The sequence below is a fragment of the Panulirus ornatus genome, chromosome 73, assembly GCF_036320965.1.
Source record: "Panulirus ornatus isolate Po-2019 chromosome 73, ASM3632096v1, whole genome shotgun sequence".
Lineage (NCBI taxonomy): Eukaryota > Metazoa > Arthropoda > Malacostraca > Decapoda > Palinuridae > Panulirus > Panulirus ornatus.
This window is the reverse complement of record NC_092296.1, coordinates 6,352,639-6,365,644: the sequence shown is the minus strand read 5'-3', so window position 1 is coordinate 6,365,644 and position 13,006 is coordinate 6,352,639. Positions and strand designations below refer to the sequence as shown.

General features: G+C 37.7%; 1 protein-coding gene across 4 annotated transcripts in view; it reads left to right on the top strand.

The window, feature by feature from the left end:
• LOC139748168 (uncharacterized) overlaps positions 1-13,006 on the top strand; it is a 28,872-nt gene that overhangs the window by 9,802 nt on the left and 6,064 nt on the right. For all 4 annotated transcript variants that reach the window (XM_071660892.1, XM_071660891.1, XM_071660889.1 and 1 more), the window contains exons 9-15: positions 686-793; positions 1,435-1,627; positions 1,761-1,878; positions 3,776-3,943; positions 5,339-5,416; positions 7,597-7,735; positions 9,623-11,020. In XM_071660892.1, the coding sequence (XP_071516993.1) occupies positions 686-793; positions 1,435-1,627; positions 1,761-1,878; positions 3,776-3,943; positions 5,339-5,416; positions 7,597-7,735; positions 9,623-9,699 (881 nt within the window). In that variant the 3' untranslated portion in view covers positions 9,700-11,020. The remainder of the gene's footprint in view (positions 1-685; positions 794-1,434; positions 1,628-1,760; positions 1,879-3,775; positions 3,944-5,338; positions 5,417-7,596; positions 7,736-9,622; positions 11,021-13,006) is intronic.

Here is a 13,006-nt window from a genome sequence, read left to right as displayed (position 1 = left end):
CCACACCTTTTCATCATCTGCAATTCTATCAGTTAAGTATCTTTGCTTCATCTCCTAACCCACATACCTACTTTTGTTTAATTTTCAGAAAGCATCTTATGTCCATTTTACCTAGCTATCTCCACACTTATCTTTATTCATATGTTTATTATACTCCTCTCTGCTGTATGTCTGAATTTTTCCCATTTTCTGCCACTCTGCATTTGCATTGCTTCTCATATCTCTCCTGTGCTTCCCTTGTCACCAGTGCTTTGCCTCTTTCATTCTTATGTTTCACCCGTCAAGTCTCATTTCCATTCAATCAGACTTACTTCCTCACCTGCCATGCCTTACTTTGGTTATTTCTTCTCCATGTGCCTATCTTTGTTTCATTGTTGTCTTGTCTACATTCCAATGTCTTTATTCATTTGTGTATCTTCCATTGATCTGTTTTGTCCAATGATCTATCTTTCTTGCTTTCATCCATTTATCCTACCTTTAGACTCACTACTATAAGTACTCTTTTTCTCATCTCTATTAATTTTTCTTCTTTTCATCGATTTCAGTTTCGTTTGTCTTCTTCCAGCTTTTGCACCTCAAATAAGCCAATCCTTCCCCTCCACTCCATGTCACCTATCATTCATCTTCGCCTCCATGAAGCATTTTAATCTTACTCCATTCCTGACTAGGTGCTTCTGTTTCACAGCATACATAGAGGCAGAGAAAAGGAGTTCTGATGGATTGGTTTGGGTTTGCATCCTCTGTGCCCCCACCTCCTGCTCCACTTGTAAGCCTACATGCATTGAGAAATCAGGTAACTACATAAATCCAATCATTTATCACTTTTGTTTTGATTCATATCATCATTGTATCCTGCAAGAATGAACAGGATAAGTTGATTGTGTCTATCATAGTCAGTATCTTATAATCACAGCTCTGGGACATAAACCAAAATTTATGCATGATGTAGAAAAGGATGCTTATCACCATTGTGAATGAAATATGTACCACCCACTCTTGTGTTTTGTTAGTGAAAATTTGTTGTAGAAATGTTTGCTTTTATTACTGTTGTGCTATAGATTATGATGACATTATCAGGTTTCTCTGATTCGTAGAGGGCATTTTCGGATTCCCCGTAGGTCTTGTAGTATCGCTTACCTAGGTAGAATGTACAGTGCTGATACTGTAAACTGCTCAGTGTTGCTTAAAAAGATGGATATTCCCTCTATGATGGAATTCTGTATATACAGCCAGAAGCTTTTGCTAGATGTTAAAAAGGAATATAAGTAAATCTAGGTATTAACCAAATATTTTTTATTAGAATATGAACATTTGATCCATTATAAACCTGTATGATATTGAGTCTTCTCTTTTATACAAGGCCCTTCTTCTAAAATTTGATTAATTTCACCTACCGCACAGAATCCTTATATAATGATATCTTTATTTTTGAAGAGATGCAGAAGCTCATTTCTGATGACCTCAGTATAGAAAAGATTAAGATGATGTTCCAGAAGAGCTACACAGCTGACTTTAGTGATATCATAGGTCAGTTTACCCCCACCAAAAAGGAGCTCTTTGAGTATGCCACCCCTGTCAAGGACTTCATTACCACCTGCAGTTACAATGGATTGCCTTGTTTCTTCCAGTAAGTTGCTTTTCATTTGCTGTTGTCAAGTCCTTTTCTTATGGTGATGATGAATTAGAATGGTCAGGTAAAATATGATAATGGAGTGTCATAAATGTACTGTTGAATATACTTCAGCCTGCTCTTGATGCAGGAACTTTGTGTCATGGCCTAGTGATGAATTTGGCCAGTGCTACTCCTTCAACCTCCGCCGGAAGTTGAAGGGGAACAAGTTCCGTGAACCTCGCACTTCCACCTTTGTTGGTCCAGGGGTGAGCTCCCACTTCTACACTCACCTGTTCTTTCCCTCACTTAATGTATCCTCATGCAGTGGGTAAAAGTTAGCAGCAAATACTGAAAGCAAGAACCAGGAATTCATATTTCTCAACTACTTTTTAAAACATTTTCTCCAGGAGAATAATGTTTGTTCTCCTGAAGAAGACATTGTTGAAACTGGTTGAAAAGAGAAATTTTCTGGCTCTTGCTTTTAGTTTTTATTGCTACCTTTTATCACACATTTTTAAGCATTCCTCATCTTCTTGCACTTAAATCTTCATGCATCTTCAGGCACTTATGTTCTTGCACTCTTGTATCTTCATGCACTAAAATACTCACTTATTTTTACCTTCCTGCAATCATATCCACACTCTTACATCTTTATGCTCTGATGTCCTCACACACTCATATCTTATTGCACTAATATCTTCTCATATTTTTATACAATGATATCCTGCAGACATTTGTAATACACTAATATCCTTACACACTTATTCCTCATCCATTTGTATCCTCATGCACTTATATCTTCATGCGCTAATATCTTTACACGCATATATTTTCACAGTGATATCTTCTCAAACTTTTACTATATCCTCATTTATCTCATATGTCCTCACCAGTTGCTATGTTCACACCTTTGTGTCCTTGTATACTTATAAGTTATATTAAAACAGGAGGATTTTTGAATTACCATGTGTATCTTTTTGAAGTGTATCATTACTGTGCATCTACACTCATAAGGGATTATGCAAACTCATCTGTATTTGAATACATTCTTCCACAGTAAAGATATCTTTGATTAGCATAACTAATGTCCTTCACTGTCGGTTAGTGATTGATCCTCTGCACTGTTGTATCTCTCCTTAAGAATGCACCTAACCCTTTGACCAGTTTCTCGCAATCTGCAGCTGAGGCTGATCCTTTGATCAGTGGCTTACAACTTGGTACATGCAACTAACCCTCAGATCAGTGTCTCTTAGCTTTCAGCTGCAACTAATTCTCAGACCAGTATCCTTTAACTTGGGAATGCAACTGGCCCTCAGATTAGCTTCTCAGTGTGGTGTTTACACTATAGTATGAGATTTGACATAGGTAATAGTTGGTAGACAGCCAACGACTAGGGAGGTATATTACCAGTACTTCCTGTCTGGGTACTGGGAGGGTTAGTGACATCTGCTTAGTGAGCCAGCACTTTAGTGGCTGTCAAGTTGCATTCCTCTTTTCTTTATGCCTCACTAACATATGGACTAATGGCATTCTGTCCACAAACATACAATCTCTCCTTGTCATATGTTACATTTGACAACACTTAACTCCTGCAGCTCATTCTTCATAACTAGATTTTCCTGTGGTGAGCACTGCATGCTAGCCCTGCCTCTTAGTGAAATGGTAGGAGCAGTAGATAAAAGTAGTAGGTAGGAACATTCAGGCAGGATTATTTGGTAGAAATATTAGGTAGAAGTAGTAGGTAGGTGCATTAGATAGAAGTAGTCATTAGGAACTTTAGGTAGGAGCCTCTGCAAACACTGCACTAGATTTCCCCTCTGCCAGTGGCCTGTTAAAGGTGAAGCATAAAGGCTAAGAAGTGGCACTGGAGTTCTTTAGTTATGGAAACTGTTGCCATGGCCACCCCTTTGAGGGAGTTTCAATTGGAACAGGCACCAGGGATATAGATAGATAGATTGACATTGAATGCTAGCCACCCTTATCTCATTAGATTGCATTCACCCCTTAACACTCTGAGTCCCCCAACCATAGTGTAACATCATTTTCTCTTACCTTGAAAAATATGTCAACTTAGTCAACTTAGACGTGACATCAAAATTCCCAACCCCTTAACATCATTGTCCCTAACGTTGATCGATTGAACATCACTGTTCTCTATCCTAGAGTGGACTGTGGTTGACTCTTAACATCAATACTGCTCGCTACCTGTCACTGTTGTCACCTGAGGTGGGCGTCCGGGTGATTGTCCATGACCCACGCACCGTCCCATTTCCTGAGGAAGAGGGTTTTAATATACCTCCTGGTGCATCCTCTTCCATCAGAATCTTTAAGGTGAGATGGTGATAAGGTCATTAACTGATGTAAGCAAAGATCAGGGAGATAAAGACTGATGGGACATGAGTAGATGCAAAGTTTGTATTAAATGTGTACTGAAATGCTGCTAAGGATTTAAAAAGTCTGAAAAAAATTAAAACAGTGCTCTCATAAGTGAACCAGCATGTATCTAGTGACAGTTATTAATTTTGGTAGCTGGGAAACACTTCTAAATTATGCAGTTCTAGTATTTTTACATTTTAACAGCAGTGCTTGTCCTCAGGCAAATCATCTATAGAAAAGTAAACATTATCATGTGGACAAATGTTCCTCATGTAATCAAAATGTTCAGCTTATTCACAAAAAAAATTAAGATGTAGAGCAAACATATGAAAAAATTATTTGCCTTTTAAGATCTTCTCATTTTTGTTTCTGACTGTTCAGCGACATTATTAAACTGGTCTTAAGTTGCACTTTTTTGTCATGTGCAGCTGCAAACAGTATGTGATGTAAGATGTTAAAGTAATGCATATATCATCCTTGTTAATTTGTTTGCCTGCTGCATTCATATATGATTTTCTCCTGATGGGAGTATCACTTCTGACATTTATTCTGTTGTGAAACTGATAAATGTAATAGCAAAGTTATGATGTAACAGAGCCATGAAATATTTTATTCTATCTGTACAGCGTGTTTACTATTTCCCATGTGAGCAAGGTTGCATCTAATTATTTCCATAGTATACATTCAGTGTTACCCTCATTATGATGCTCATTTAGTAAATTTCTTCACTCTGAATGCTTTGCATATGTGCTTTGTGAAAATTTGCTCAGCTGGCTTATAATACTGTACTTTCGTCAGCTGATTGAGATTTTATTTGGTCGTGCTTCATTGATTTAGCTTTTGTGGGTGCATTGTTTAATAGCTGTAAAGACAGAGCTTTTGATGTGATACTTGGCTGTCATGCAAGGTAAGTCAGTCATGAGAATGAACATCTGTACAAGATTAACATGCAAACTTTGTTTTAAATTTGAATGTGGAGTAACTCAAATAGATGTAGATATACTGTACAGTGAGGTGTGATAGGAAGTACACATACCCTCATTTTGTGTCCAGTACTGGAATTAAGACATTGTGGTTTACATTTATATTTATTATGTTTGTGTGTTTAAAAAAAAAGTGCAGACACTGGATTTTAGGTGTGGGCCTGTGACAGATGTCTTTCTCAAGATTTTTGAAGGATATGTGTTTGTAAATGTGATGCATGTTGATATAGACATAGTAGGAATCTTTATCTGAATGTGCAGTTGATATATCTTTACAGACATAATATTAGTAATGATGTACACTTGTTTGAATATTTTGATGTAGACATTATGAGAATGTGTAAAATAGATGGTAGCTATTTTCCAGAAAGTTTTCCAGTACCTGACTGACTCCAGAGAAGGCTGCTACAGGAATCTTCCTAATGAAGACATCCATACCTTGCAGGTGAGAGCACAAAAGTAACTAAAGTTTATGACTTGCCTGCCAGAAAGCAGGAAGGATTAGTGAAGGTAGTTGTGTCATATACTTTTTAAGATGTATGTTGTAAAACATTTTAGCAGTGCTTTTGCCTCTTGTTGAAATCTCCCTCCATTAAACTTAGAAAAAGTATTGATTTCTCTGTATTTGTATTATGTGATTATGAGAGTATTACATGTAATCATTATATATGTTATATGGGGAGCAAGTTTTACATTTATGTTACCCTTTTCATACCCTTGTGTGTATACCATGTTTCTGCTTTACATATGCACACTCATATGAACCCTTGTTTACACTATATACCCATTCATTGACCAGCCGCAAAAGGCAGGATGGACAGGTGGGTTGGCTATTAGCCAGCTGCCCTTTTATGGAATCAAGCATAAGTTCATTAAACTAGAGGTTTACAACACTAATCATTCTAATATGGAGGCTCATTATGTTTGTATGTGTGTGTGTGTGTGATTACCTGTTTTTGTGTATGATAAAGGTAGATAAGGTTTCATCTCATGAGATCCCATCTCCAATTTTTTTCTTTTTGTCTTATAGTTTTTTGAATTTCTAGGGTTCAGGATGTCACAGAGAGCTATCATAAGGATACATGTAATGTTAGGAGATGGGATAGGGTAAGTAAAGCTGAAGTGTACAGGATATACAGGATGTTAGATAGAGGGAAAGGCATGGTGTATGGCATAACAGAGTGGTCTAAATGAAATATGTTGAAGTAGTTTGGTGCTTTGGATAGGATGCTTGATGATAAGTGGTAGAGAAAATGTATAGAGGTTCAGAAAAACATCTGACATTCTGGGAAGTGGAAATTAGGGAATTTATTGGGGAGAAGAAGCATGAAAGTGGAGAGCAGATACAGCATGATATTGCTGGATGTTTAGATAGGGAAACTTGGAGAATTTACTGCAGTGGTTATGCCTCTGGTAAAAATGAGGTAACAAGGGTTTAAAAAGGTATCCACTTTATTGGGCCATCTAAAGTAAGCCTAAATGTTTCAGTAAATGGATGGCCAAGCTGATATCTTAATCTCTAACATGGATTTGATAAATGCAGTGAATGGTAATCTCTAACATGGATTTAATAATAAATGCAGTAAATGGTTTTGAACATCCATTGTCTGTGTACTTGAAGGTGATTTTGATATTTGATAGTATATAATGTACATTTTTGGTATTCTGTCTAATGTGACAGATTGAGTCAGTCCTTTAATCTCTCTATAGGAATGTTCATGTATTCCTTTGATAGTTGATGGTGAAAGTTTGTTTCTCAGATGCTGTAACTGTACATGTTCATTTTGAAGAACTGCAGAAGAATACTTTACTAAATGTAACAATGATGAATCAAGAATTTATTAGAATGATTCATGAGGAGAGGTGGAAAGTTTCCAATTGTCCCACAGTGGAGAAAGAAAGATAAAGGATGATGTGATAACCAAGTACAAATGCCTGTGGCCAGATGTATGCTAACTTAGACCAGCTCTTAAGATCAAAGATTCCAGAATGAGATGACATATTATGAAACTCAGCAAAGAAGGTGTCCTCAAAGATGTTTAGAAATTTTCCTTCACCAGCATAATAGTAGACATGGAAGAAATTGAGTAAAAATGGAGTATCCACAGATAACACTGGGAAATTCAAAAGTATCTTTTGATGGAGAAGTGGGGTTAAGGGAATGGGATCAAAGAGTTTAAGGCTTTAAGGTTTGTATATAACTCACTGTTTACCAGTATTACTGTATGGAGACTCTTGCTGTGGCCACCCTCTTGAGTGAGTTTTGAAAGGAAACAGGCATCAGAGATATAGGTAAAGAGATTTATTTTCATATTACCCAACTTCTGATTTTTCCCATTAAGCATTCTTGCTGTTTCAACCCTTATCATTCTGTGATAGCAGACTTTTGAAGCATTATTGTTGGGCATTCCATATTTGAGGGTGTAACATTGCTTAGTAATTGACATATTCAGGAAAGATTCAGCATGCACCATTTTCTTTGAACAGGGAGAAAAAGTATGCATGATGCACGGGAAGATAATCAAATAAACTGGCACTGAATGTCATTGAGTACTGTACTCACATAACTTCAAAAATAGTCCTTATTAGAACATTGTTACTTAATCTGTTTTCTTATACGTGCAGACTTGTAAAAAGTGGTGCCTGGAGAGTCTTTATTGGAAGGAGTGTGGGTGCTACAAAGGTCAAAATCCTGCCTACAACAAAATGGACAACTTGAAAGAGAAACCCTCCCAGCACTGCTCTCTCTTCAACATAACACAGAGTAAGGCATCCAGCCATGTTCTACCTACCCTACAGTATCAGTAGTATTAGCTTCAGCTATTGCCTGCCAACCTTTCAGTATTACTTGGATGAGCATCAACCAAGTCCTGTTTACCCTACAGTATTCAGAGCATAAACTCTGGCCTTTTTTTGCTGACCCTACATTATTTATAGTATGCATTTCAGTCATGTACTGTTTATCCTGCATTATTCACTTTGAGCTTCAACCATGTCCTGCCCAACCTACAGTATTTATGATATGAGCTACAGCCATATTATGCTTTCTGTGCATTATTCACATATGGGAAACAACCATGTCCTATCTTCTCTTCATTATTTATCCTGGAAATCACTGTCCTATTGTGGAAAAGTATGCTGAAAAATTTGAGTAACTATACCCTTCATTTCCCAGTGTGCCTCTTGGAAGTATATAGTATGAGGAAAACAAGAAAACAAAGGGGACTGACAGAAGTGGTAACATGCAAAAATAGAGTTGATAGAATGATGAAGTAAGAATGAGAAGGATTTTTGAATGTGTTAGATGATGATATGGTGAATGTGGTGAGTCTGGGATGAGGTGGTAAGCAGAGTGAAAAGATTATGGCAGAAAGTTTCGTGAATAGAGAGGAGCTAGTGAGCTTTGGAGTATTGTGACTTAAACATTCATTAGGGTGAGAAGTAAGCTTGGGATGGAATGAATTAGATCAGTATGATGCAGAAGAGGTAATGTGCTGAACAGCAAAATTTGAAGTGTGAAGGGAAAACCACATGATTGTCTGTGCGGCATGACTGTGGATGGTGAGCTCTGGTTTTGGTATGTTATAGATGATAACTAGAGATTGGATAACAACATTGTTTATCTGTTGCTGATGCTAGCCACTACTGGAGGAAATGTTAGATAGTAACAAACGACAAAAAAGGCCACATTCACACACATCAGTGTGTAGTAATAGGGTAAGAGAGATGTGTGGTAATAAAAAGAGTGTGGTTGAGAGAGCAGAAGAGGGTGTTTTGAAATGGTTTGGTCACATGGAGAGAATGAGTGAGGAAAGATTGGCAAAGAGGATATGTGTGTCAGAGGTGGAGGGAATGAGGAGAAGTGGGAGACCAAATTGGAGGTGGAAAGATGGAGTGAAAAAGATTTTGAGTGATCGGGGCCTGAACATGCAGGAGGGTGAAAGGCGTGCAAGGAATAGAGTGAATTGGATGATGTGGTATACCGGGGTCGACATGCTGTCAATGGATTGAACAAGGGCATGTGAAGCGTCTGGGGTAAACCATGGAAAGTTGTGTGGGGCCTGGATATGGAAAGGGAGCTGTGGTTTCGGTGCATTATTACATGACAGCTAGAGACTGAATGTGAACGAATGGGGCCTTTGTTGTCTTTTCCTAGCGCTACCTTACACACATGAGGGGGAGGGGGTTGTTATTTCATGTGTGGCGAGGTGGTGATGGGAATGAATAAAGGCAGACAGTGTGAATTATGTACTTGTGTATATATGTATATGTCTGTGTGTGTATATATATGTGTACGTTGAGATGTATAAGTATGTATATTATTTTTATTATTAGTTGTAGTAGAAATTGATATCTTCTTGATATATAATAGAAAATTTACACTCTTTTAAGCTGCCTTTCACAATCAGAAATTCAACTTGTCTATTCTTCTGTGTGTGATGAAAATTTTAATTGTATGACTGATTTTATTCCTAATCATTTTGTCATCTCCCTCGTATATGAGTGACTTACAGCTTATTCTGCTGTGTCTGACAAACTTTTAGCCATGCTACTTATTGTGTCCTTAATCATTTTGTCATTTCCCTCATATATGAATGACTTACAGTTTTATGTAGTATAAATAGGCTTATGATTTCCTTTTCACCCACAGAGTTGTGCATGGACATTGTTGAGTTCGAGTTTCAGGAGAAAGTCAAAGAATGCAACTGTGTTCATCCCTGCACGTAAGCTGAGGCTGAAGTAAGATTAAGTAATAAAGAAATGTTACCAGCAGTTCAGGAGGCACTGCATGACTTGGTATTCCATGCAGCATTATTTACATTTTGTTTTGCTTGAAAAATTCAGTCTCGGTCAAGTACAAGATTTCATATCCCATGTTTGATCCTGAATGGTAGCATTGAGGATGTTTGATCCTCATACCTCAGTCTCATTTCACATATTTGTGTCTTTATCTATGCACTGCAATCCTCCTGTGCTTATATCAATGACTCTCAGAACAAGGGAGCTTCATAAGTGTAGTATTTATGTGTAAAGATATACCTGGTCAAGGCTGGCATGGGCTCTTATTGATGGAACCTGTTCTTGGGGTGCTATAACTGGGAAAGGTTGGATGTGTATTTTTAGGGTGCCATTAATGGCACAGGTCAACCAAAACTGCAGATTCATGGGCTCTTTTAGGTGTATGTGTAATTACATATCTGTATAGTATGAGGAGGGAGTATTATAGCTCTGGAGTGCATCCCTTGAACATTTACCACTGTTTATGATGATCATAACCATATAAAGATTAAGCAAAACTAAATAAAAGCCCATTATTGGGTGTGCCATTATTGGCATAATCCAGGTGCATGTTCTTGGGGTGCCATTACTGTCATGAGTAAGCTTGAGTGTTACTGTGAGTGTAGTGAGTTCTTTCAAGTTGGATGAGTGTGTTGTGTAAGATATAATGAAGTTTAATGTGGTTCTGTTACTTAACCACTTTTTGATATTAAAGTTTATGATATTTTGGTGTATTGTTGTGTGAGTTTCATGTGCATGTGTAACCATTCATTTACATGGGGATGAGGATTCTCACTGATCTATTTTCTTTTTCATTAGTATTAACAGATGTATGAAAAACTGTACGAGGGCATGTGAAGCGTGCAGGTTGAACCATGGAAATGTTTGCGGGGCCTGGTTGGGCATAAGGAGTTGTTGTTTCGGTGCATTGCACACGACAGTTAGAGAATGGATGTGAGCAATTGTGGTCTTTCTTCAGCTGTTCTTGGCACAACCTAGCTAACACAGGAAATGGTAGTAAAGTATGAAAAGACAAAAGAGCACCTTGATAAAGATAACCCAGTGTGTCTTTGCCATATATTAAGATATTTTTGATTTCTTTATTTAACTGTAGTGTAATGTCTTGTGCAATACAACAGGTATCCTCTTTGTTGCTTTGACAGGGAGGCACACTTACAGAGCAGGTAACAACCACTCAGCCCAACACCAAATTTTATACTGCCATCAAGAACATGAAGGAGCAGTATACTGGGGATGACATCTGCACAGGGTAAGACTTCAGTAAGAGTAGTGTTGGGATGGGGGGGTGGAGAAAGAGAGAGAGAAAAGCAATTATGATAGGCAGAGATGTGTTGAGTGAAAAGGAACAGCCCTGGATAAATAGAAGGAATGAAGATGTTTGTAGACTGGTGGATAGATAGAAATTAGTTGTGAATGATGCAACAATGTGATGTAAACTCTAAATGATTAGCTGAAAAACTTTGAAAAGACAATAAGGACAGCTTATTAAGTACAGAGGAGTAATGTGAAATTGGGGTCTCATCTCTTAAGCTCCATTCTTTTGGCTTCCCTCTCTCACCCTGCTTTCTCATATCTAGCCTTCTCTCTCTCTCCAATCTGTCTCCATAGTTGTTGATAGATCAGCATCTTTCTACCCAAGGGTCTGCCCTGTCTCCTACACTTTTTCCCATTTTTGTTAACTTTTCCTTTTTTCTCAAATAATCAAACACATTCATATGCTGATGACTCAACACTGCATTCCACCACTTCCTTCAATTCTTCTTCTTCTCTCACTTGATCTGCATCTCGTCTCAGCTCAACTTCCTCAGTAAACTCAGATTTTCACATGATACCTCATTGGGTAGACAAAATCTAGTTTAAAGCCCCCAAGACATATTTTCTCCCCATCTCTCTATCAGAAATCCCTCACAGCTTTCCTCTCTCCTTTAGCAGTTCTGTAATTCCACCTCTTTACTCAGTGAAGTTACTTGGTATTATTGTAATATCCGCTCTGTCTGGGAAGTCCCTCATTACAGAAATAGCTAAGTCTACCACATAAGAAACTGGGAGTTCTGTTTAGATGTTGAAATTTCTTTTCCTCTGAGCAATAGCTCTGTTTATATACAAAGGATTAATCAGTCTGTATATAGAATGCTACTCTCACATCTTGAGTGGTTCTAGCTCCACATCCATACTTGACAGGGTTGTATTGAAAGCGGTTAGTTGTAAAAGTTGACCTGCTTGACCTACACTGTAGTGTTGGTTCACTTTCCCACTTCTATATGTATTACTTTAGGTTTTGCTCCCAAGAGCTGGCTTCTTGTATGCCCCTACCACTAGCTTGACGATGCAATATTTGGCAAGGTGCTGCATCACATGGTTACTGTGTGGCTGTTGACAACTTGAGTGGGCTGTTTCAGTAACTGCTGCTTACCCTACATTTCGAAGCTTTGGAACATTACCCTTTCATGTCTTTCCCAATAATTATAACCTAGCACAATCTTTCCCAATAACTATAACCTAGCAGAGTTTAAAAGACAGGTTTTCACTTCCTCGAAAATTCATGAACACTATTCCTTATCTCTTTTTCCCTTTCATTATTTACTTTATATTTCAGTTTAGACCTGGCCTTGAGGTGGACTTTTGTCCTTGACTGAAGCCTCCAATGTAGGAAAGAAAATATGAAATAGTTTGTTTTAAAAACTGACATTTCTTGAGGACATTCATATGCATTGTTATCCCTGTTTTCATGTTATTTTGCATTTATGGAATGTGTGGATAGTACATTACAGAGTTTTATTGTAGATTGTATTGAGAAAGGCATTTTGCAGGTTTAATGCTGGAGCAGTGTATATGTGGCACTTAACATGTGCAAGTAACTTAGAAAACATAAAGGTAAACAGGACAAAGGTACTTTGAAAGCTATAATAGCAGATAATGAACCAAAGGATGTGGAGAGAAGTACAAATCATTATGAGATGGTGAGTAAACCTGTATAAGGTCATGTAAGAAGTGATTGAAAAGATTAGAGAAATTTTGGATTGTTGTATCGAGTGTAGAAGGATAGGTGTTGAGGAAGCTTCATAAATGCTATCCTAGATTGGTATTGGAAGGCGTTGATTTGAGGCTTGGGAGTGGTAGATGATGCAAGTTCTTGGGGATTAAGTGAGGCTAAGTAAGTTATAAGTTGTAAGATGTCTGACAGTAGAAGTAAAGTTTGGCAGATGGTGCAAAGGATAACTTAATATGGTATTTT